Here is a 24,463-nt window from a genome sequence, read left to right on the forward strand (position 1 = left end):
TTCCAAAGGGTAGCTTTTGCATCAAAATATTTTTATTTTATTACATTTATGAAACAAAATTAAAGAGGCGTTCTGTACAGCATATCATGTATACCTCAAATAAATGCTTAGGAGTACAAGGAAGAATTAAGAACTCAGCCTAGAACAACTGTAGTTAAATGTATCACGTTTAAATCAGATGGAAGACCATTGCAGTGGTGGGGTGGAGACACAGCAGAACTGCATGCTGCGGAAAAGATAAAAATATAACGAAGTGCTATGAAGTCATAATTATAACCTCAGTTTATAGTTTTGGTTGAACGTTTGGGGCAATGCAAGCACGGAGGAAGAAAAAGTAGTAGTTAACTTTGTGACATAAACACCAAATCAACAAAGTAGAGGAAAACCACTGTATAAACAGAAAACATACTTTTAAGGAAGAACAATAGTTTTGCTTCAACCATCTGCCACATTGCAAAATTCTGCTTATGCAAGCAGCATCTCAACAATAAGCTTTCAATAGTGTATATGCAAGGCCTCAAGTAGTTGCAACATCCACGTCTTTGTTTAAAACCAGAGATACCAAAATAAAGAAAACTGCTTTATCAGCTTCTTGAGATGGCAAGTGCTGTAACAACCGCCCCCAATCTAATGTCCTCCAAATGTTTTGAACTACAGCCCCCCATCACCCCTGAACATTGGCCATGCTGGCTGGGGCTGACAGGAGTTGTAACCCAAAAGATCTGAAGACCAGCTTTGGCTGGATCCGGAAAGGCCCTCAAGAGCACAGAAAGTGCTTCCACATATGCCTGGGGTGGTGATGAGCAATTTTCATTTCTGGTGGCAACCCTCTAACTCCTCCATGGAGAAGAGCTGGGGCCAACTTTGTAAGGTCTGTGTGTGCACATGAAACACAGCACAGGAATCTATGGATGAATAGCAAATATATGTCTGCAATGCTCAGGGGGAAAAGCTCCTCCATGGTGGCATCCGTCCCCTCTCTTTTAAACACTAGAGGAATTATTCACAAAGAGTGAGCTTTTATTTGCAACTTCTTGGTTTAATTGCTAAGGGTGGATCGAATGTAATGCCAGTTATCTGATTCTAGCACAGTGTAACGTTCTCCTCCCCAGCATGCCCTCTAAATCTGTTCCAGGGGCTCTCCCCAACCCTCTGGAGCAGATTTGTGGAGGAAGAATCTAGTTGCACGAGTGAAAATCCATGAGCTGATGTAGCATTGTACTTGAAAACCCCTCTATTTTTCTCAGCATTGTTGACCCATCACACTAAGCAGCAAAAAGTGCTGAATACTGACTCTTAATTAAGGTGTTTAATCACAGAATGTGCAACCAGTAAGATATTTTGTTAAAATTCCTTGCATGTAGAAAGCAAATAATCCTAACTCTAAACCCAGCAGGTTCAGTTAAAAAATTACAAATTTCTGATGAAAGACACCAGTTACTTAAAATGTTTTGCAATAGCTTTGAATTAAAAGGGTCATGTTTTAAATTATGAACACATGAAAGAGGAAAATAGGAATTAGAGATATGGAAACGTGGAACCCACACATAATAGGAAAAAAATGAGACACGCCAGAATTGTCTAAGAAGCAAGTAATGCGATATATCAGGAGAAACAATAAACACCTTTTCAACCAAAAGAGAACAATTTTGTAATCAGTTTCAGAAATCTCTAAACATACAAAGCTCATCACTGATAAGCATAATGAACAACAGAACACCAAAAACAGCAGCCTACAGAGACCCAACCAGTTTGCAAGGGGCTAACACCAAGAAAGTATTATTCATTGGAGTGGTAATAGAACTTCATAGTTTCAGAAGAATTGATAAACTTCATAGATATTTCTTGCTATAAACACTGAGCCAACTAGATCAATGTGTAAACCAGGGGTGGTCATTTAAGGAAAGCTGTCACAGTTTAAATTATAAAGAACACCTATAAGGCACTCTATTTTTCAGAAAATATAGAAAAAAAATCATCTCCCGTAACCTCTATCAACAAGTTTCTTCAGTTATTGACCAGAATGTGTTTGTGAATGCATGTATGTAAAACTTTTACAAACTATCCCCAAACCACTGAGAATTGTGTCTTAAAGACAGAGGTTTTACAAAAATATATATACTGGAAATATAATTTCCAATATTTGTAAACATTTTTTTAAGAATCAAGAAACCTAAGTATTCCTTGGATTTCTTGCCAGCTAAATTGTGCATTTTAATTTTGAAGTAAAAATGCTTTTTTATTTTTATTTTTTACAGTTAAGATGACTCTGCATAATTTAAGTTAAAGCTGGATAATTTTGAAGGAGATACAGTTCCCGTTTAAAACATCTCCTAATTACCAGTAGTTAATTGTTTCGGCTAAAAATCCATTTTTGGAAGACGTCTGAGGGGTTACACGTCACCAAGCTTGGATGCTCTTTATTTCCTGTCAGGCACATCTTTAAGGCTGCATTGTACAACGACTGGTCCTAGAAAAGTGGAGAGAGAGAAGACACATTTTTATATTACTTTTTCTCCAAGGAGATTAGGGGGGCATGCCAGGACTACCCACTTTAACCTTACAACAATGCTGTGAAGTAGATTGGCCATACAGTGGCTTATGCGGAGTCACTCAATAAACTTTGGGGCTGAGTGGGGATTTGAAACTGGCTCTGCCCAATCCAAGTACGACAGGTGATTGTACTATATCACACCGTCTCTCTACTTCTGCCCATTAACCCAGCCAAGATTTTGTAGACATCATGCATACTTGGAGAGACAAAATTCTATCAATGCTGACAAAGACTGATGATTCTGCAACAAATTCCCCAGTGCTGAAAGCTGCAGCTATATTTACATCTTTGAATTTAGAGCCTGCTATATTCTAGAGGCTTACAGAGGGTTGAAGGTAGCAATATTGGATTTTTTTTTTAATGCTTCCCTTTATCATAATGGGTTCACTGTTCTACAATGGTATCTAAAAACATGGCTGTAAAGAGCTGTTCTTGAGAGGTACCGGTAGAAGGGAAAATGAGATCTAGAAAGTTTTTACATAGGGCTCAGAACTACAGCTTTTTCTGCACATCTCAACAGCTTTTCAGCTACCAGGAAGGAGCTGGAAAACCTCACACATGTTCTGAAGAGTCATTCTAAGTATGTGCCAAGTTTCACACTGGGGGACAGGGACTTGCACAGAGGAGCTTATATGCAACAATAAATATCTCTAAGAAGAACTTGCTCCTGTAGCTGCCCTATCGTATGGGAGCAGTACATGTAAATGTAAAACTCCTCCTCCACATTTAATTATCTAGCAGCTCCAAACTATAAAAGCTATATGTTCTCTTTTTGCTTGGCTGAATTGATTAGAGAATACCTCTCGGATCTCCCATTTCTCTTCTGGAGGGGTTCTGCTGTTCTTCCCTTTGTAGCCACAGTCATGAAGTTGTGCTTCTCCTGATAAAGCATGCAGGCACAGCTCTTTCTGGATGTTGTGCCTAATTTCATGATGTGCAGAATATTCAAAGTACTATATAAAGAAACAATTCAGTCAGGGAAGTATCACCCAAAACTCAACCATACAAATTCATGGCGTCCCTTTGAACTCCAGATTAATGCTTACAGAACAACTTGATGCTTTGCAGGTGGAGTGCTTTATACACAATGCCTAAACCATGACAAGGGCAGGTCACTAAAAACAGTAGGGTGAAAAAGGAAAGATTTTAGTTTCCCTTCTGTCTCCCACTCAGAGACAAGGCAGGAGAGATAGCTATGTGGCAGATTCCCAATGAAATCAATTTGTACAGAGCAGATCCCAGAGCTGCTTGGGAAGGTAGGAGGCTCTCTGGAACAATGTAGGAAGTTGCACTGGGGCCTGCAGGGAGAATTGGTGAAAACTGCCTTCCCCTCCCTTATTCTAAAGGAGCAGCTTCTGCTTGACTCTGGTCCCTTCTATGAACAGAGTAGCCTTTCCATTCATGAGAGAGACATTCTGGATCTAACCCAGAATTAGTATGAAAAGTCTGTGCAATGTCTAAGGATCCTAGAACTCTTGCAATTGAAAGGTGCTATCCACTCAAAGTTAAGCACTTTTAAAGCCACACTGATTTCAGTGCTTAACTTTGGCAAGATCATATCCAAGGCATCTATCAATTGCAAGGGATAGAAGCAGCTGTCCAGCCATAGTGTGCCAGCACTGCCTTAACTGTATAAGTGAAATGTCTTCCACTGGCATGGCACCCTTGCCAACACTGATGTAGACCAGGCAATAATGACACTTGCAATATGCCCTGGACCTCCTTTGGGAGGATTGGTGGGATAAATATAAAAGGTAAAGGTAAAGGTACCCCTGCCCGTACGGGCCAGTCTTGACAGACTCTAGGGTTGTGTGCTCATCTCACTCTATAGGCCGGGAGCCAGCGCTGTCCGCAGACACTTCCGGGTCACGTGGCCAGTGTGACAAGCTGCATCTGGTGAGCCAGTGCAGCACACGGAACGCCGCTTACCTTCCCGCTGGTAAGCGGTCCCTATTTATCTACTTGCACCCGGGGGTGCTTTCAAACTGCTAGGTTGGCAAGCGCTGGGACCGAACGACGGGAGCGCACCCCGCCGCGGGGATTCGAACCGCCAACCATGCGATCGGCAAGTCCTAGGCGCTGAGGTTTTACCCACAGTGCCACCCGCGTCCCCTAAGGGATAAATATATATGCTACTAAATGAATATAAGTTACCAGATTGTTCTTCTCTTCCTGTATCAAACTAATAGTATGAAATTCAAAAACAAATACTATTTAATAGAAGAGACCATTGAGATCAGCAAGTTACTAGGTAACCACTAAGGAATCAAACAATGGAATTATTGTCCATATCTTTTGATGGACAATTGATAGTTTCAGTGTTGAATATGTAGCTTTCCTATTTGCCACTACAGTATTTTTTTACGATAGGGTAATTTACATAAAAATGGAGTGGGTTTTTTTATTGAATGAAATGAACTATGATTTGCAACGCCTAGTTACATTTCCAGAGATGCTACATTTAAGGGATGCAATATGTTCTGAACCATCTCTGCTCCACAAGTTGTGCACCGAGAAGTGTTTGTTAGAAGTTCAGCCATCTAGGAATGTACATAGGCTCAAAATGGTAGGTGGTTTTAGCATAGGGAAGACCACTCTAACCTCCCAGCATGAGGCTGTAAGTATGACAGGACAGATGACACAGGCCTGGTTGCTTAGTCACCCACTGGTTTCCTCCTTGACAGCAAAAGTTCTAAAGACAAAGGAAAAAGCAGCAGAAGAAAGAGGGAGGGAAAGAGTAAAGATTATTAAGTTTACAATGCAGAAATGAAGAGTGTTCCCGCAGAAGAGATCAGAAGCAGACAAAAAGCTGAAAGAGAGGTGAAGAGTGCATGGCAGAGACAGTCAGGGAACTAGTGTAACCAAGGCAGTATATAGCATTATGGAAGTCATCCAAGTTATTAGTGTGAGGTTATAAAAGATGTGGACTCTGCAGAGGAAGGAGACTCAAATTGAGAGTTGGTCTTCACTTTGGGTTCCACTGCATCTATGCCAATGGTAGGCTACTCTCCCTAACACAATGCCCTCTTTTTATACTGAATACCTTAAATGAGAGACATGCTTACAAGATACACACTCAAACAGGAACATAAAGAACATCAGGCTTCCCAAATAAAACAGTGATTACACAGTAACTTCTAACCATAGGGAAGGCTCCAAATTTGGTGCTGCCCTTGGAGAGCTCCTTGCTCTTTATAACGCAATGCAGTAATCTAACCTTGAGGTTACCAGAGCATGGACAACAGTGGTTAGGCTATCCCTGTCCAGGTAGGGGCGTAGCTGGGCCACCAGCCAAAGCTGATGGAAGGCATTCCAGGCCACTGAGGCCACCTGAGCCTCGAGCAACAGCAAAGGATCCAGGAGTACCCCCAAGCTACAAACCTGCTCCTTCAGAGGAAGTGTAACCCCATCAAGAGCAATCTCCTACCCATCCGGTCTAGGGAACCACTCACTAACAGGGCCTCACTCTTATCTGGATTGAGTTTCAGTTTGTTGGCTCTCATCCAGTCCATTACTTCCACTGCCTCACCTGCAGATGTAAAGGAGAACTAGAGCTAAGTGTCACCAGCATACTGCTGACAACTTACTCCAAACCTCCAGATAACCCCACCTAGTGGTTTCATGTAGATATTCTAGGCATGAGACCTGATAAATTTAAAACATGCTCTGAAAACACATTGCTGTGCTTATCTGCACAGTTACATAAAAACTGAATGCAACATTTTACCTGGTTTCCTCCAAGCCCGTGACATGTATACATAATCAATGGCTTGCCACCATTATTATTTTCTCCAGCATCTAGGCATGTTCTTCTCCCAACATTTTTTAACTAAGGAATGTAAAAAAATGGAAATGTAAGTACAGAATAGCATAGTTAAATCCTCTACACGTTTGCTTTATTTCTTCTTGTAAAAAGAAAAGCATACTCACAAATCCATATAATGGAGGATTCAAGTCTGGTACATATGCCTCAGGATAAACATTGCTAAGGTACCACGTAAAGTTTTTACATTGTAATTGTTGCCTTAACTCATATCTTTTTGAGAGGTCACCAAACGTTTTCTGTTGAAACAATACTAAACAGTGTTATAACAAAAACAAATCACAAATAATACTTTTTACTGAAAGTAAACACAGAGGGAATTTGTAAATTAATTCAGTTAAACAAGCTTTAAATAATCTTTAAATAATGAAAATAGAGGTTGGAGGTCCATTTAGAAGCCACTCAACTTCTTGCAGCCCTCAACACATTCCCTATAATCATTATATGTTCTGATCAAATTATACTTTTCCATGTATCCCCAAAGAATCAGAATTGGAGCAAGAAACACCACTTACCCAATAATGGTGGCAACAACCTGAATAATCACCCAATAATTCCTTCTCTCTCTCTCTTATGTCAATAAGTAAATAATTGACATAAACTTATAGAACCAGGAACACACACAAGCACACTTGAGATGCAAATCTACATTATCCTTTGCCATCCATTTTTTAAATCACTAACTTTAATTTTCTCCCTAAACAACTGGCCAACTTGGGGTCTTTGAGGTTATCAAATGTTGTTAATTCCGTATTTACATTTAACATGACATAAGAAAAGCCTACTGAACCAAGTCAAAGTCCTGTCTAGGTTCAGCAGCCAATTAGATGCCTATGTGAAGCACATAAGCAAAATCTGAGTGCAATAGCACTCTCCCCATTTGTGACTCTGGCATTCAGATGTATACTGCCATTGACAGTAGAGGTAGAATACAGCCTTATACTCTGTGCATTTGTTTTTTAAAGTCATCCAAGCTGTTTGCCACCACTGAATCTTACAGATACTGCCTGGTACTAGCCTTCTAATATTTATCTTAGTTGGCTAATACTGCTTTAGTAAAATCAAGATTCTTTTTAGTCATTCTTTTAGACTTCACATATATTAATCAACTGAATGTTATAGAGAATTATTGAGAAAGATCCCCCTCATTCCTCCTAGAAGTTGGTGAATGCAATTAACGGCACTACTCTAGTTCAAAGAGCTTCGGGGAGGTATTGTATAAAAGATTAAATGAAGAGGTAATGGGCACTACTGAATCTATTCAATATATTGCCAAGCAGAGCAAATTGAATAAAGAGTGCCTACTACGTTTATATATTTTCACAATAAATAATTTTTGCTCACCAAGAACTTCAGTGCAGCAACTGATTTCTAATACCACCACCATCGTCACCTACTTGTTTAACTATTTTTGTTGCTTCTGTGTTTCTCCGGTAAAATATATACTTATATTCATCCATCCAGACTTCTGCAAGACGAACTTGATTACGGGTGATCACTTGAGTCCCTTTTGGAAAGGTATGGGGGCTCTTGCTGCGAAATACATGGCCCACAACTGAGCAAGGTATGATTTCCAGCTGACCCCCACATTGCCACACCTGAAAAAATAACAGTTTCACATATCAGCCTTTAACAGAATCACCAGATAGCAGGTAATATTGCTCTAGAAGCATTTGTATAAAAATGCTTTCTGAAATCAAACCCTTTCTACCTACATGCAACAGGGAAAGAAAACATTTTCATATTAAGTAAGATATTTTTGCAGTACTGATGCACCAGCCAAGCACCTGACACCACTCTACTAAGGATGGGGATGGGGATGGGGAGAGATCCAATTCAGCCCACATTTAAATATGAATCAACCTATTTTCCATTTTCCAAAACAATATGCAAACTGAAACACAGGCATTATTCAAAATTCACATTTACAGGCGTCCGTCCCCCCACTTACACGCAATCAACTTGCGCATGACTGTGCATATGCGTGGCGCCAGGAAATAAATAAGTACAGGCAGACACCATTTCACATGGGGGTTCTGTTCCTGGCCCCTGTGGGAATAGGCAGTGTGTGTATAGACATGCCCCGCCCAGTTACAGTCCGTTTTCATGAGGATATTAAAAAATAAATAAATCACAAATTGTTCCAAAATGTTGAGAAACAAATTTAAGGCTGGAAAAACGAGGACTGAAATAGACAGATCCTTCCATCCCTAAACAATAGTAGTTTCTCCCTCCAGGTTATCATTAGCCTAAGATCAACCTCATCTGGTCTCCTGCTTCTATAGGGAGCAACTGAAATGCAACCGAGGTTTTGTCATTGCACCTTCATGTGAATATTGTGTCTCTAAACTTACTCGGAAAGACATTTCTATATTTTCTCCTCCCCATATTTCCATTTCTTCATCATAGCTTCCAACTTTGTAAAAGTAGTCCTTTGATATTGAAAAGAGGCCTCCTGCAAAAGTGGGTGTTCTGCAAAAAAGAAAAGGGGGTGGGGGAATAATCTTTCATGAAGCTAACAATTTCCCAATCTGGGGAAAGCCTGTTATTTTTCTTTTTAAGATCCCAAAGCCCATCCCTCTTCAGGAAAGCCTGATAAATGGGCAATCAACACTTTATGAACCATCAGCAAAAGCAAACAGCCAACAGCAGAAGGAAACGCATTAGTGAAAATGTTTGGCTACTATTTGGGCTTTGTAGAGAAGCTACTACCATGAGTTATATGCACATCAGCATCCATTTCAAAGCCAGAACAATAAAATAGTCAACAACTGTCCTGGGAAGAAATTGCTTCTGAAATATGACTTGTGCAGTACTTGTATTACTACAATGAAACAGTGTGATTTGGGGCAAGGGGAGGGATTGCTCAACTCAACTGATAGGGGGGAAAGGAAATGTGCCCTAGTTATAATCAGTCATTATATGCCCCACCTCCATTTCTAAGGTGTATTTCAATGAAATCAAGGAGCTATATGTAAACTGCATTCTGTAATGGTGCAGAAATTCTAAACCCGAAGCAACAAGCAGCTTTAATTAGGAATGCCAACTTTTCTCTTACAGTCTCTTTCTGCCTCTAACAGCTGCATTGCTCAACCAGTTCAGATGTTCCCATCATCCTACCTTCAAAGCCAAGGATGCCATCACTCGGGCTTTTGTTACAGCCAAAAAAGCAACATTAGCATCCATAGCACTCTCAGTATTTAAAACTCAACTGATGGCTTTTTCTATACATACAACTCTTCTACTGATAGAGCTTATTTGAGGTGGTTCAGGTCCTACTAAAGCTTAAAATTTCAAGAGTTCTTTGAAAAAAATGTTTAAAACCTGAAGTACCATGTGAAAAGAATACAAGATGTAGAAGACAGAGCCCCATTGATCCTTCTGCAATTCTTTTTCTCTTTTAACCAAAATGAAAAAAGTTGCATGTGAATTATTCTTTGGAACAATATTTTCAAGTAAAGATTTTGTAAATGGGAAAAAAAATTAAGTTTCATTGCTTACTTAATAGGGTACGTTTCATCTTTCCTTCTCTTGCCTTCATGTTCAGGAAGAGATTCCCATCCAAATGACAAACTCCAGTCAAAATTCCCTCTATTATGGTTTTGACCATAAGGGGAAGGTTTCATAAATTCAAATGTATTTAGATCTATAGATGAAATATCAGGGCTTACAACACGAGTATTGTTTTCAGCTATTCTGGCCAACAATGGCTCTAGCCAGCCATAGAAACATTCACCTGAGAGAGGAAACAGGAGGTAAAATAATGAATATAATGTTGGATTTATCCACTTTCATAAAAGCAGTTACAGGAACATTTTAATTTCACTTAGGCTGTAATCCTATGCACATTTATTTGGAAGTAAGTCCCACTGAATTTACTTCTCAGTAAGGTAAAGGTAAAGGACCCCTGGATGGTTAAGTCCAGTTGAATTTGACTAAGGGGCGAGGCGCTCATCTCCACTTTCAGGCCAAGGGAGCATGAGTTTGTTTGCAGACAGCTTTCTGGGTCATGTGGCCAGCATTACTAAACCTCTTCTGGCACAACAGGACACCGTGACTAAAGCCAGAGTGCATGGAAATGCTGTTTACTTTCCTGCCGCAACAGTACCTATTTATCTACTTTCACTGGAATGCTTTCAAACTGCTAGGTTGGCAGAAGCAGGGACAGAGCAACATCGAGCAGTTTCAAACTGCTGACCTTGCAATCAGCAAGCCCAAGAGGCTTGGTGGTTTAGACCACAGTGCCACCCATGTCCCACTTGAGTAGACCTACATAGGATTGCTGTTATTTTAAAAAATCCACATGTGTGCTGGAAATATTGTTAGCTTACAGATACCTGCTATGAAATATCACATACACCATCAAATGAAAAATATGGCTAGCACGAAATGAAAATGAACTTTGATTTTTCCCATCCCAAACCTCAGTCCGAAACACAAATTAGATATTTTAAAAATTGACTAGCTTTGGCTTTCTCCCAAGATTCATGTGCATTTGTGTAAATGCTGTCCTTAGCTTAAATAAATAGTTTTTCTGCAATCAGTTCCATGTTTTTAAAAGCTGTGCATTTTCAACAGCAATGCTTCTATAGTGTTATTTGTTAGAAAAACAGTTAAAACAGGACAAGGAAAAAATCAATATGAAAAGGAAATTCTTTAATATTACAGTCCACTATTACAGTCCAACACTATTACTTACAGTGTGCATCCAAAAAAGTGAGGGTTTCTCCAGTTGCTATTGAAGCACCTAATAATCGAGCAGTGATGAGCCCCTTTCTTTCCTTTTGTCGTACAACTTTAACTATCTGGAATTGTTTCACATAATCATCCAATTTATCCTGCAAGTATTCTAAAAAAACAACAAGACAGTCTTTGCCAATTTAATAAAAGGCAAACGTTAAGTTCATTTTTCATAACTAGCCACTCAGTAAGAGGAAAGTCAAAATACATTTATTCTGAAATGCCTGTACTGTAGTTTCAGCTTGAAGGGACAAGAGCATCTGCTTTTACTGAAGAATGGGGGAAGGGAGATATGACCCCAAATACACAAGGAACCAGAATTTGGGGGAAATGCAATTTCTAGTACAAAGCAGTAAAAAGTTTAGTTCTGTACAAAGATGAATTTGCCAAGTTATCATATCTTCTTGACAGCTCAGTTGGTTAGAGTGTGGTGCTGATTAATGCCAAGGTTGCAGGTTTCATCCCCAGACAGGACAGCTGCATATTCTGCATTGCAGGGGGGTGGACTAGATGATTTGCAGGGTTCCTTCCAACTCCACTTCTATGATAACTTTTTTTGAAAAGACATTCTACTGAAAAGTATTCTACTGACAGAAAGAGAACAAGTTTTACTCGTTTGGCAGGGGAGTCAAATAACATTAGTTACCCTTACCACATTTATGAAGTAGGTTGGGCATTACTGAATTCTTTTCATAACTAAATTAGCCTTTTTAAAGGTGTGTTTCATAATTTTGAAGGGGGGGGAGAGGGGAAATTTGCCTGGTCCTGACCTAGAAACTCACCCTTTAAGACTGCTGCAAGATAGCAAGTCAATTGGCTAGTTCAGAGAATGCGTTCTCTCATTGCCACCCTGCACAGATTGTAGAGAGCAGGAGCCCTCCTTCTGCCATTCACAAAGGAGACTAACATTCCAGTGGGTCATATATGCATGTACAATCCAATGCTTACAGGCAACAATAATTTGTCTAGGTCATGTGTGCATACGTTTCATTGAAATATTATGCCCTGCAAAAGTAACTGTGGCAAAGGAAGTGGGGCAAATGCATCAGGCAGACGTGGGAGAAAGGCATTCTCTCACTTCCACCACATGCAGAAAGTAGTGTCTGAGCCAGTCTTTCTTCACTTGCTGTGAAGCAGAACTACAGGCTTTCTTTCTTTGGCAGATAACGGAAGGGGAGGAGTGGCGAGAGAAGGGGCTGCTGGTGCACCAAAACAACAGCTACTAATTAAGATAAAAGCTCAGGTTGGATATTCTGCCAAACCATGGTTTAAACTTCCAAATGTACAGACAACAAAGTATGATTTAGAGTTTCTCATCTGCTTTATTTTCCACCCACTCATCACCAGCTTCACAAGTCGGTAAATTCACTCCTGTCTCCATAGTGCAGCAGCCTCTTGAGACAAAAGCATAATTACAGCTATTGCTCTTATAAAATCAGATACCACATCAAGCCAGCTAGCACAAACCATGGTTTGCAAACTTATGTCAAGCCATGTTTTCAAATTCTAGTTTGGTGGCTATTCATAAACCATAGTCAATTCAGACATCATGCCTAATGTAATTAAGCATTAAGGATCATGAACTGAGACAAAGAGAAAGCACAAATCATTTCAATTTGAGAGATCTTTATACTTTAGAAATATAAATATTTTTTGTTATTTAAAAAGTGTGTATTTTCAGGAACACAAAATAACATGAAAAACTTAAATGTGAAAAACCACACACAAACATTATACGTTCTTACCATCTACACTGGCATCATCCACCAAAATTATTTCCTTCAGTAATATTGCAGGGGAAGTATACATCACACTGTGAACTGTTCTTAAAAGAGTAGACCATGCTTCATTGTGGAAAACTATGATAACACTTGTGGTAGGTAGCGGAGGACAGCGTTTAAACTTTTGCTCAATACATCTAGATGACAAAAACAGTTTTTAGAATGAAAAATGGATTATAAGTCTGATACTATGATGTGGCACAGATAAAGCTTGGCAAGTATGGTGGAACTTCTTTCTCACATCAGTACCAATATAAAAAAGCCACGCACAAGATCTGTGTGGGGCAATTGTTTCCAGAGTATCCTAACAATACAGTAACATATTTTTGTAATACATCACAAGGGGCATATGGCAATTTAGAATAATTGCCACCATAAAATGTCCAGGATTTACAATTTATCAAGGATTAGACACTTGTGATGAAAGAAAAGGACATCCTTTCATCAATACATCTTAAAACAGGGGTGGGGAACCTTCAGACCCTAACTAGGATCGCTATACCTGCCCATTTGGCCAAGCAGGCCATTCTGACTAAGCCACACCCATCTGCCAATCACCTCACAACATATATTGCATCTGTTGTGGGAAGGCAAAAAGGCAGCTGGGCTAGGACAAAGGGGGCTTCTGAAGTGACAGTGATCAGATGATTGGCAGCACTTCAGCAACTTGTAGCAAATAGCCTTGTGCAGTATTTTGAAGTTGCCACAATCAACCGATTGTCCGGGCTTCAAAACGCAGTGTGCTGTGCTTTGAAATCCTGACAAACCGTTGGCTATTGAGATCTCAAAGTGTCATGTCATCTGAAATCACTGTGATGACAGGTTGTGGGGGGGGGGTCCCCTGACCTCATCAAATTTGTACAGAGTAAGTATGTGGTCCACTGGTGAGTTTTAATTTCCAACCCCTTTCTTAAAGGACATGTGTGAAAGGGCACCAAGCCCAAACAAATTTACATCACAATCTATTGAATTTATTAGATGCATTATTTGCTTCCATCAGAGATAATTAGAAGATTACTGTACTCATACTTACACAGCTTCATACTTACAGATGCAAAATTAAGTAGCTGGAAATTATGCTAATGATAGTGGCGACAAAGCACATATCAATGCAGAACATGGGGAATCAAAACCCCTTTTCAATATTTTGCATATGTAATTAAAGACCAGAAATCCAAATATACTTCAACATACTCAGGAGGTCGTGTGTCTGGTCCAAGATCCCGGTGTAAAGAAATCCTGTCGCTTGCGAAAGCGTTGAAACAATGTTTTTCATCTCCTCGTTCTTTTTCCTCCTTCTCAGCTGGACTTAAATTGACCGTTTTGAATGGTTTACCAGAAGCCCCTGGAGCATTAGAGTCCTGAGGGGGTCGATCCAGGTGAGGTGTCAGCTCTGCAGCTGTATAGGAGCCAGGTAAACAGCGCTTCTGTCCTGCCTTTTGAGTTTGCCTAATAGGCGCTTTAATCTGCATTTTTGGCTTTGCAACTTTAATATTGTTCACAGCTTTTAATACTAGACCCAGTACATTATTAATCTTTCCATCTTTTGATGGGCTCCCAGGCTCCTCATTAAAATCCTGAATGCCAACTTCTCTTTGTAGCAGAAACAAAAATATCAAGAAGATAAAAATAATGAAGGTAAACTTCCAAAGTTTCCACGGGGACAAATGTTTCATTGTGAATCGTCTTAGCAGCCTTACGAAAGCCATCATGCCCACCCTCCACTTGTCCACGTATGCAAGTGTTTCCAATGATGCTATTCTTTATTCATAGAGGTAGTTAGATGCTTCATAAAACGGTCATATCTGCAAAAAAGTTTTTTAAGTGTTAATAAATGCTATTGTATAAATGGACACTTTAATGCTTCATAAGGACAGATGTGTCCGCTTAATTAGGCACAGAGTAAAACCTGTGCAAAGCAGGATAGCATTCTTTTCAGTACAGTACTCAAGCTGTCTTCTCGTTTCTAAACTTGCCACAACTTGTATTTGAATTTTGACCAAGGGCTACAAATAATAATAATAATCATAATTTATACCCCGCCCACCTGGCTGTACTGCCCCAGCCACTTTGGGCAGCTTCCAGCATATATAAAAACATAGTAAAACATTAAACCTTTAAAAGCTTCCCTAGGCTGCCTTCAGATGTTTCCTAAATGTTATATAATTACTCATCTCCTTAACATCTGATGGGAGGGTATTCCATTGGGAAGGCACCACTACCAAGAAGGCTCTCTGCCTGGTTCCCTGTAGTTTCACTTCTCATAGCGTGGGAACCTCCAGAAGGCCCTCGGTACTGGATCTCAGTGTCTGGGCTGAACGAGGGAGGTGGAGATGCTCCTTCAGGTATACAGGGACGAGGCTGTTTAGGGCTTTAAAGGTCAGCACCAACACTTTGAATTGTGCTCCGAAACGTACTAAGACCCATATACTTGACAAATAATACAAAATGTATTATTCCGCACTGTATATATTCTAATCACAGATACTGATGGTACACTAAGGCAACTAACTTCAGTCAGATGAAGTGAATTGACATTGATGGTATACCACTGGCTGAGCGAAGGTCTCATCAGTCATAAACATGCATCTTGATGCTAACCTAAATGCAGAAATGCCACGTGCCATTTTCCTTTCAAGCAAAAGTCATCAGGGAAAAAATGGGCTTGTGCACAGAACTTTAAAATTAAGCTTCAAGAAGCACTCTCTTCCAAGTCATAAACTCCTAATTAAGCTCCAAAACACCGCATTTCAACAGTAAGATTTTGAATATTTTTTTTAAAAATCACTTCAGCTGAAATATTAAAGCTCTAAAGCTCCAATCCTAAAATACTTACTATACAGAAAGTTCTATCGGATTCAATGGGATTTACTTCCTTAGGATCAATGGTGTGCGTTCAATTTTGGTTTTAGGGATAATTTTTAGGCACTTGCATCGTAGTCTGGCAGACAAAAAAAATAATCCATGTAGTTGGGAACCAACATCAAATTTTCTTGAGCCTGGGATTCCCACCCTTATAACTACAGAAAATGACAAATTAATTATACATCTTTACATATGTGATACTACTGCTAATCCATGGGTTAGGCAGTTAGTACTCATTTGACGTTCTAAAGATCACCACCTCCTTGTAAAGCTAAATGTATCAGCTAGCTAAAATGTGGTGTAGCCTGTGTGTCATGGGAAAGCCAACTACAACTACACACACCTCCCTTCTTTATGTCAACATCTTCTGTTGACCTTCCACATCACCAGCAGCAGCAGTTCCTGGAAGGATAAGGAAGATCAGAGCCGCCTATTCACACTCTTTTTTACAATGCACACCATTCTGTTCTGAGGTTGGGCAGAGCTTAAGAAAAAGCTTTTGAACCTTTAATATATTGTGTCTCTCCTGCACAATTTCAGCAAGTTACACACACCCAAAATCCCACCCATTCAATACACTGAACAACACACATTACACAACAATTAAAATTGTACAGGAAGATGCTCCCATCTTCCTCCACCTCTGGCCACCCTAATCCCGATGGGGGCACCACTGCAAGCAACACAAAGTACTATGGCTGCTCCCAAATGTTATAGCTGAATTCAGTCCAAGAACCCTGCAGGATTAGACAAAAAGCTGATCTAGCCCAGAAGCTTGTTTTTCACAGTAGCCAGCCTGGTGCCCAAGGGAAGCCTACAAGCAGGACATGAGTTCAGCTGCCCTCTCCCACAGCTATTTCCTAACAACTGGCATTGGGGTGAGGGCAGTCTCCTGAAATCTCTTATCCCAAAACTTTGCAGAGAAAGGTCCAAGAACAAGAGGCTCTGCCTGCCAGCTGCATAGCAACAGTTCAGACAATGCAACACAATCGGACCATTGGCCTGACTTCCTAGGGTTCTATGATAAACCTTACACACCAGAGCCCACCTAACCCTAAGCATACTTACTCTGAAGCAAGTCCCACTGGGCTCAATCAAACCTACTCCCTGCGGTTTAAAATTGGAGCCTTACTATTTTATGTAGACACTTTTCAAAGCACTTCATATGCCTAATCTCGGCACACCTTAAAACACCCTTGGCAAGGGTATCCCAGGATTACCCCACATTGGCGATCCTTCCAAGGACTGGGCTGCCAACTTGAATAAAACATTGGGGGTGGGGGCAGGCAAGCAGTGCCCTGCATAACTGATCACATGACGCAACACCCACACACCAGTTGAATGGCAATGGCCATCCACTTGGGCAGGGGGCAGCCTCCTCAAATACTGCATTTGGGAGGGGTGGGGGAGCGGCTTAGGACAAGGCATGAGTTCGAAACATACCCATTCACGCAGTTATATGTGCCCACAGGGCATCATTGCCCAGGGGTTCTCTCTCCATAGCTGTCAACTTTCAGATTTGAAAATAAGGGATCAGCAGCCTCACCTGTCCCGGGGACGGTCTATGGGATATCTAACAATCTGGGACAGCAGCGGGAAACGGCGCTGGAATAAGGGTAAAAGGTAAAGGTAAAGGGACCCCTGACCATTAGGTCCAGTCGTGGCCGACTCTGGGGTTGTGGCGCTCATCTCGCTTTATTGGCCGAGGGAGCCAGCGTACAGCTTCCGGGTCATGTGGCGAGCATGACTAAGCCGCTTCTGGCGAACCAAAGCAGCGCACGGAAACGCCGTTTACCTTCCTGCCAGAGCGGTACCTATTTATCTACTTGCACTTTGACGTGCTTTCAAACTGCTAGGTTGGCAGGAGCAGGGACAGAGCAATGGGAGCTCACCCCGTCGCGGGGATTCGAACTGCCGACCTTCTGACTGGCAAGTCCTAGGCTCTGTGGTTTAACCCACAGCGCCACCCGCGTCCCTACATATACATATACACATACATACCCATACATATACCCATACAGTTCAGAGATCATTTACCTTTTCCTTACACACACACACACACACACACACATATATATATATATATATATACACACACACACACACACACACACACACAGAGTAAAAATGTGTGCGTGCGTGTGTGTGTCTTCTCTCTCTCTCTCCACTACATAGCTTTATCTGATCTATACTGTACCTATAAAATCTCCCCAGAGGACTAGTAGAACAAGACCAGCAACACCCCCCTCCCCATCCTCGGGATAGGGCGGGAGAGGAGGGGCAGGAGGTGGGGAGGGGGGCGAAGGGCGCAACCGCTCCAACCCGGAGCCTCCCAGCCTACATGGCCATTTCTGCAAACGGCTCTCCGAGCCAGCAACCGACGCTCGCCCCTGAAGCAACGGCAGCGGGCGAACCCCCCCCCCCACTCCCGGTGCTCTCATTGACCTCCACCGGCAGCCACCCAGCAGAATAAGCCCCGCCCTTACCTGTGCCAGCAACGCGAAGAAAGCGGTTTCGGCGTCGGCGTGGAAGGAAGGAAGGAAGGAGCGAGCGTGCCTTCCTCTGCCCTCCTTCCCTCCTTCTCCACGGCGGCGGCGGCGCTCCGTTGCCAGGGCGGCGAGCGAAAAACCCTGGCCTGCGATTGGCCGCTTCGTGAGGCTCGGGAGCGCCCAGGTGAGCGTCGGGCTGAGGAGGGCGTTCACCTGAGTGGCTCACCTGGGCAGCTCAGGTAAGGCGCGCGCGCGCAGCCCCTCCTTCCGCTCCTCCAACGGAAGGCCCCAGGCCCACGTGCCCCTGGCGGGCGCGAGAAGCACGGAGGCCCCAGAATGATCCTCCTCCTCCGCTGCCCTCTATGGCTTTTTGACGCCCGGAGGCTCTGCCGCCCGGACGCTGCCGTTGTTTCCACCTCTTCTGCGCTCTTGGGGTTCCTGTGAAGCTTATTTCCGAGGGGCAGAGAGGAGGGGTGTGTGTGTGCTTGAGCAATGGAAACTCCAGAGCAAAATTAATTCAGCAAACTGATACAGGGATGAGCTCCTGCTGCGTTCGTTGAAACGTGGAGGCAGTAAAAGGAAGGGAAATTGCATGGCCCTTACTATGTGTTTTTAAGGCCCTGGTGGAAAAATGAGGGTAAATCGAAAAAGAAAGGTTCGCTGGCAAATTTAGGGTGATATATCGGTGTGGCTGTGATAGATGAATGGGAGGAAGAGATGGAGTGTTCCATATGATCATTATTGAAGCGGATCAAGAATACAGGTCCCCCGGGCGCATTGCTAGAAACTTAATAGCTCGTTTACCTTCCCACTGCAGCGGTACCTATTTATCTACTTGTACTGGTATGCTTTCCAGATGGCTGGAAAGCCAAACAGGAAGCTGATGTATTGGGACTGTACCGTGGGAACAAGGGACAGTCTATTCAGTGCACTGAGCACCGGATGTTAGCTCAGAGTGTCACATGACCCTGTACTGGAAGTACATGGGTGGAGTTATTCTCTCTCTGCAGTTGGTGATGAGAGAGTTCAGACACGATTTCTCTGTACTGCTGGAAAGACAGGAATAAAGGCATGTAAATATATTTCTGTCTGTCTCTTTCCCCTCCCTGGCAATGGGAGGGGGAGAGGTGGTGTGTTCTTCTCACGATAGAGGAGGATCGCCGATTGAAGACCTCCCCTGGTCTTGCTGGGAGTCGCTGACAGGGAGGTCAACAAGGATTCAAGCCGGGCACCTGGAGGGTGGCCAATTCCTCTGGCTTTTGGCTTGAATTCAACAATCAGAAGGTCAGCAGTTCAAATCCCTGCAACGGGGTGAGCTCCCGTTGCTCTGCTCCAGCTCCTGCCAACCTAGCATTTCGAAAGGACGCCAATGCAAGTAGATACAATAGGTACCGCTGCGGCGGGAAGGTAAACGGCATTTCCGTGCGCTGCTCTGGTTTCCGTCACAGTGTTCCGCTGCACCAGAAGCGGTTTAGTCATGCTGGCTGCATGACCCAGAAAGCTGTGTGGCCTGAAAGCGAGATGAGCGCCGCAACCCCATCGTTGCCTTTGACTGGACTTAACCGTCCAGGGGTCCTTTACCTTTACCTTCACCTTTACCTAAACAATACTCTACAGCAGCTTTTTGCTCTTCTTGTTGATCTGTGGTGCATGATACTGTGTATGTTTGTTCTGAAGTATCACTGAATTCATGTAAATATGCATAGAACTGCAAAGCCCCTTTTCTTGTTACTTTCATCCTATTTCTTCCATCTCCATTTCTTCTGTACAAGCAATACTTTCCAGCATCTTCAAGACAAATGGAAAAACTAAATAATTATAAATTTGCCAAAGCAATGTAGTGCTATTTCATAGGCAAGTGTGTAAATTGATGGTTTTTGTTTTATCATACACTGATATTTAATCCCAGAACTGTACTGTATCGTGCTAACATAAGAGAGTCGGAACACAGGAAGTTACCTTATGCAGTGTCAAACCATTGGTCCATCTAACTCAGTGCAGTGACTGGCAGTGGTTCTCCAGGGATTCAGACCAGAGACTTTCTTGAACCTGGGATCCTTTGCAGGCCAATCAAATGCTTTACCACAGAGCCATAGCTCAGGTGCAAGAGGACAAGGATCATGCACCTTTAGAGCTGAATAGAAGAGAGAATTGTAGCAGGCATAACAAGCAACACTGCTAAAATCTCTTCTACACAACTATCAAAGGTGCAGGAGCCCTGCCCCCTTCCGTACCTGTGGCTACCCTACTATAATGATTTTTATTGCCACACATCTGTCATTGAAGTCAGTGACAAAACTTCCACTGCTAGATTGCATCTCAAACTGCTGCATAAAAGATTTTTGGGAAAAATATTATTTGTGGTTTCATTTTAGAAAATGTGCATCCCACTATCTATCCCACTATTTTGAAATGTTAAATGCAGTGCTTAAGGGTTTTATTTTTCAGCTACCTAGTGTAGGGGCTGCTTGTGTTTAGATTTGAAAGGTATAGACTTGATCGTTTTGGTTTCTCTTGCAACTACGATCATAAAGACACAATTTGACTGAGAACCTGTTCCTTGAAACTATAGGACACAAAATATTTCAAGCATACTGTATGATAACAAAGAGCTTATATAAAGAGCATGCTATAGTTGTATGTATAGGTATCCATAGCTATATATACTGTATATGCTGCTATAGGAAGCTTAAATCTCCAGTGTAAGAGAGCAGTAGAAAATGCAGACACACTCCCTTCCTCCTCCTTCAAAGGCAGAGAATATGAGTTGCTAGGCAACACCATACTGAACACTGGGCTCCTTTTTCATTAACATAACTGAACTGACCCCTCTCTCTCTCTCTCTCTCTCTCTCTCTCTCGTCCTTTCAATTCAAAGGCCATGTATTAGAAAGGAGGCTTAAGTTATAAAATGCTGCTAAAAATATTGTTAAAAGCTCAAATGGAGTCTTCCCACTTAATGGTGAGAAAAAAGTAGGGTCACCCATGGAAAAATGTCACTCTGTTATCCTGAATTCAGGAGGGCAGATGGCTCACGTGAACCCAAACAATTAGGGTGGGGTGCATGGACGTAGCCAAGGGGGCAGCTGCCCCCCCATCAAGTAAACAAATAAAAATACTCAACTGACCAACTGCGTCGCAAATAACTCAGTTCTGCCCCCCCATAAAGCCTCCCCCCCTTAAAATAATGCCTGGCTACGCCCATGGTGGGGTGGCGTGCAGAATGCAGAGGAAAAGAATAGGAAAACTTATTGGATGAGAATGTATCAGAACACAGAATCTACCAAACAAATTTTAGGCAAACTGGCAATCCAAGGCATGCAATCAACCCTTATGCGTTGATGATGGTCTTCTACATCGGTGACCAACTTAGGTGAAAACATGTTGTTCAAAAAATGGCCATGGCAGCTCCTGAGAATTAGCCTGCTGACCCAGCTATATTGGAATTGACTGTAATGCATCTAGATGTGACCCTGAAGTATGCTAGCTTCCTGATACTCCTGACATAGCTGCTGGCCTGTGGGTTACAAACCCCTCAAGCAAAAGCTGGGAGGCAGCAGCCGTAATCCCTTGGCTGTTCCCCTCAAGCCCTGGGGCCATTCCCTTCTGTTGAAAAGACATACCTGCCGCTTATCCTGCACCCACCTCTCTCCCCAAACTAGCCTGATGCCCTCAGGTGTAGAAATGGAAGATATCCCATCACCAGTGTTGAAGTAAGATTCAACTGCCACTCCATTAGGTCTCTGTATGGGCAATAAGGAAGGTGTGCCATTGCCTTGTCTCAGGCAGGCTTCTGTCTGGGGGCCAGCTGATAACACCCTCAGAACAGGTTGTTTTACTTCAAGCATAGGCAAACTCGGCTCTCCAGATGTTTTGGGACTACAACTCCCATCATCCCTAGCTAACAGGACCAGTGGTCAGGGATGATGGGAATTGTAGTCCCAAAACATCTGGAGTGCCGAGTTTGCCTATGCCTATTTTACTGCCTTCTTTCCTTAGAAGGCTTGGGAACTGGTAGCCTCTGTGAAATGGAAGGCCCGGGTGAGCTACAGCAGGAGGAAAGAGGTTCCAAAACAGGCAATTGGATAAATGAAAACAACCCTAACACAGAGAAACAGAGAACAGAGCTATAATGTTTCAAACAAAAGGCAGCCTTCAAATTAATAGCTTTGGTAGCTGAAAATGGAGTTTTAAACAAACAGATCCAAATATAATCTCCAAAGATAAATATGGGCAACTCTATGTAATGCAACAAGTCAATTTGCTTTTCACTTAAAAGCCATTTCTATGTTTAGCTCCGGTAAGAACAAAGTGAAAAAGTAGCAGCAATCGGAACTCAGTAAAGACTGTGGTGGTAGTTTCATATCTGAATCAGAGGATGTGGATACCACAGCATACCAGGGGGGCGGGGAGGAGGAACCTTCAATCAACTGCAAGAACTATAACAATGAAATCTTAACATCAGTCTTGAAGTGGAAATCAAGTTTAAGGTGGATGGTAGTGGCAGAAATTCATAATACGGCCCATACCCTCTTGTGAAAAAACCCTGTTAGTTTAAACTGTGTTTTAATGGTTGTTGTGTAACACATTCTGTCATTTCCAGTGTAATGCAGAACAAAAACAAACCAGTAACGCCTCTCCCCACCTTCCCTGGCCCACCTTTATTTAACTATTGCTCCCAAATTATGGGATATGGTACATAAAGACAGATTTGAAGAAATATATTTATTTTATGTAAGACATTGATACATTCTTTTCGAATTAGTAATTCAGTACAGTTTACATGAAAAATACCAAAATTCATAAAACAATGCAAATCATATGATAAAAGCATATGTAAATATAGTGTTTACAAAAGGTGAGGCATATCTCTGTCCACTTGAATTATGGCCTACATGCTATATTGCAGGCACTGAAACAAGCCTCTCAGAAAAAGCCATGGGAATTCTTTGAGGCTACATAAACAATAATCACTTGAAAGACAGTTTTACACAATAATCCAAATAATGAATTATACAAATGAAGTAAAATACGTTGTCGTTTCTACTAGAAGTTCTAGTAATAATACTACTTTGGAGCTTTAAGCATGGAGGACAACTAGATCTTCAATCAAAGTGTTTCAAACTGTGAGAACCCTGGTTTGCTAAAGTTTTTAAATTGGTCTGTCCCTGATTTTACTGCTTTCTCTATCTGCCAAGAGGTGCTTTGTTGTAATTGTATTTTTAATTCTTTTATATTGTATTTTAAAATCATTTTAATGAATTATAAAATAATAATAATTGCAGAGTAGCATGCAAATATCGTTAGCTAATAAATAAATGTGGTAGAATGAAATTCAAATTCCTCCCGTTCAGTAGGATAGCCTATGGGGATGAGACATCGTTTCAGCTTAACCCACCTTGCCAAATGGTTGAGACTGAACATCTCAAAAGAATGGCAAGTTGCGTATGTAATCAGTAAATAAATCCTTAGGGAACTACTGGCACCTTGCGCAATTATGTAATGATTTCTGTAGTATACAATAGCAAAATAAATTAGTCATTGGTAAAATAAACTGGGGTAGGGGAAGGGATTTTTGGTCTACTTGATCTAGGATTCCAGCTGGGAAAACGTTTTGCAAAAAGAAAACAGAAGTGTGAGACACAAATAAAGCATTCTCGCGGTCTTTCCCCCCGCTGCCTTTGAGGACCCCGATTATACACCATTTCAAAAGCATGGCCGTACTCCAAATAAATCACCTTTACGAGGGTGATGTTCGAAGGCCAGCGAAGGAGGGTGCAGCTGGGAACTCTCTCTGTCACAGAGCAACCTTCAAAGGACGTTCCAGCTGTGGCTGTTGTTCCCTTACACCAAAGTGATTTATTTGGACTGTAGCCAATACCTACAGGTGGGTAGTAACAGACACTGATTATCTTTTAAATTTGCTGAACACTCTATGTGCTAAAACTGCCTCTTCCAGAAGACAGATAATCTAAAAGTACTCTCCACTTTTTTCAATGGGAACTAACTGAGCATGTAGCTACACAGATAGTTTTACAGACCTTTCTGTGTTTGCCCCCCCATTTAAGATAAATACATACAATATTGTTCAAGTTCTTAATGCTACGCGTGCCTTATCAAGTATTTCCTTTCTGATCTTGGGGTAGTTTGGATGCTGTTCTAAAACCTGTTGAAAGAAAATATATTCATAGTAAGCAGTAAAGTTATTACTT

General features: G+C 41.8%; 3 protein-coding genes and 1 long non-coding RNA gene across 10 annotated transcripts in view; 2 read left to right on the plus strand and 2 right to left on the minus strand.

The window, feature by feature from the left end:
• The window catches only part of CSRNP3 (cysteine and serine rich nuclear protein 3), a 96,916-nt gene extending 92,483 nt beyond the window's left edge, over positions 1 to 4,433 (plus strand). Inside the window, exon 8 of the transcript XR_008332768.1 lies at positions 4,309 to 4,433. The gene's annotated coding sequence lies outside the window, so the exon portion shown is untranslated. The remainder of the gene's footprint in view (positions 1 to 4,308) is intronic.
• GALNT3 (polypeptide N-acetylgalactosaminyltransferase 3) lies at positions 1 to 14,625 on the minus strand. 3 transcript variants are annotated; one of them, XM_053408716.1, is made up of 10 exons: positions 14,093 to 14,625; positions 12,863 to 13,035; positions 11,077 to 11,226; positions 9,879 to 10,113; positions 8,732 to 8,849; positions 7,775 to 7,975; positions 6,485 to 6,616; positions 6,282 to 6,383; positions 3,355 to 3,507; positions 1 to 2,470 (listed from the first exon to the last, which is right to left on the minus strand). In XM_053408716.1, the coding sequence occupies exons 1-10, from the start codon at positions 14,608 to 14,610 to the stop codon at positions 2,348 to 2,350; spliced, it is 1,905 nt and encodes a 634-aa protein (XP_053264691.1). In that variant the 5' UTR covers positions 14,611 to 14,625; the 3' UTR covers positions 1 to 2,347. The 3 variants fall into 3 exon arrangements, with proteins under 3 accessions (XP_053264691.1, XP_053264680.1, XP_053264700.1); XM_053408705.1 differs by having other exon boundaries at positions 11,077 to 11,247; XM_053408725.1 differs by lacking the exon at positions 1 to 2,470 and adding an exon at positions 5,156 to 5,246 and having other exon boundaries at positions 3,408 to 3,507; positions 11,077 to 11,247.
• LOC128423513 (uncharacterized) overlaps positions 14,607 to 24,463 on the plus strand; it is a 23,562-nt gene continuing 13,705 nt past the window's right edge. The window contains exons 1-2 of the long non-coding RNA XR_008332780.1: positions 14,607 to 14,713; positions 18,029 to 18,491. This is a non-coding gene — a long non-coding RNA (uncharacterized LOC128423513). The remainder of the gene's footprint in view (positions 14,714 to 18,028; positions 18,492 to 24,463) is intronic.
• Positions 22,962 to 24,463, minus strand: part of TTC21B (tetratricopeptide repeat domain 21B) — a 33,957-nt gene continuing 32,455 nt past the window's right edge. For all 5 annotated transcript variants that reach the window (XM_053408643.1, XM_053408616.1, XM_053408633.1 and 2 more), the window contains one exon: positions 22,962 to 24,417. In XM_053408643.1, coding sequence (XP_053264618.1) covers positions 24,340 to 24,417 — 78 coding nt within the window. In that variant the 3' untranslated portion in view covers positions 22,962 to 24,339. The remainder of the gene's footprint in view (positions 24,418 to 24,463) is intronic.

Source organism: Podarcis raffonei, chromosome 1 (genome assembly GCF_027172205.1).
Source record: "Podarcis raffonei isolate rPodRaf1 chromosome 1, rPodRaf1.pri, whole genome shotgun sequence".
Classification (NCBI taxonomy): Eukaryota; Metazoa; Chordata; class Lepidosauria; order Squamata; family Lacertidae; genus Podarcis; species Podarcis raffonei.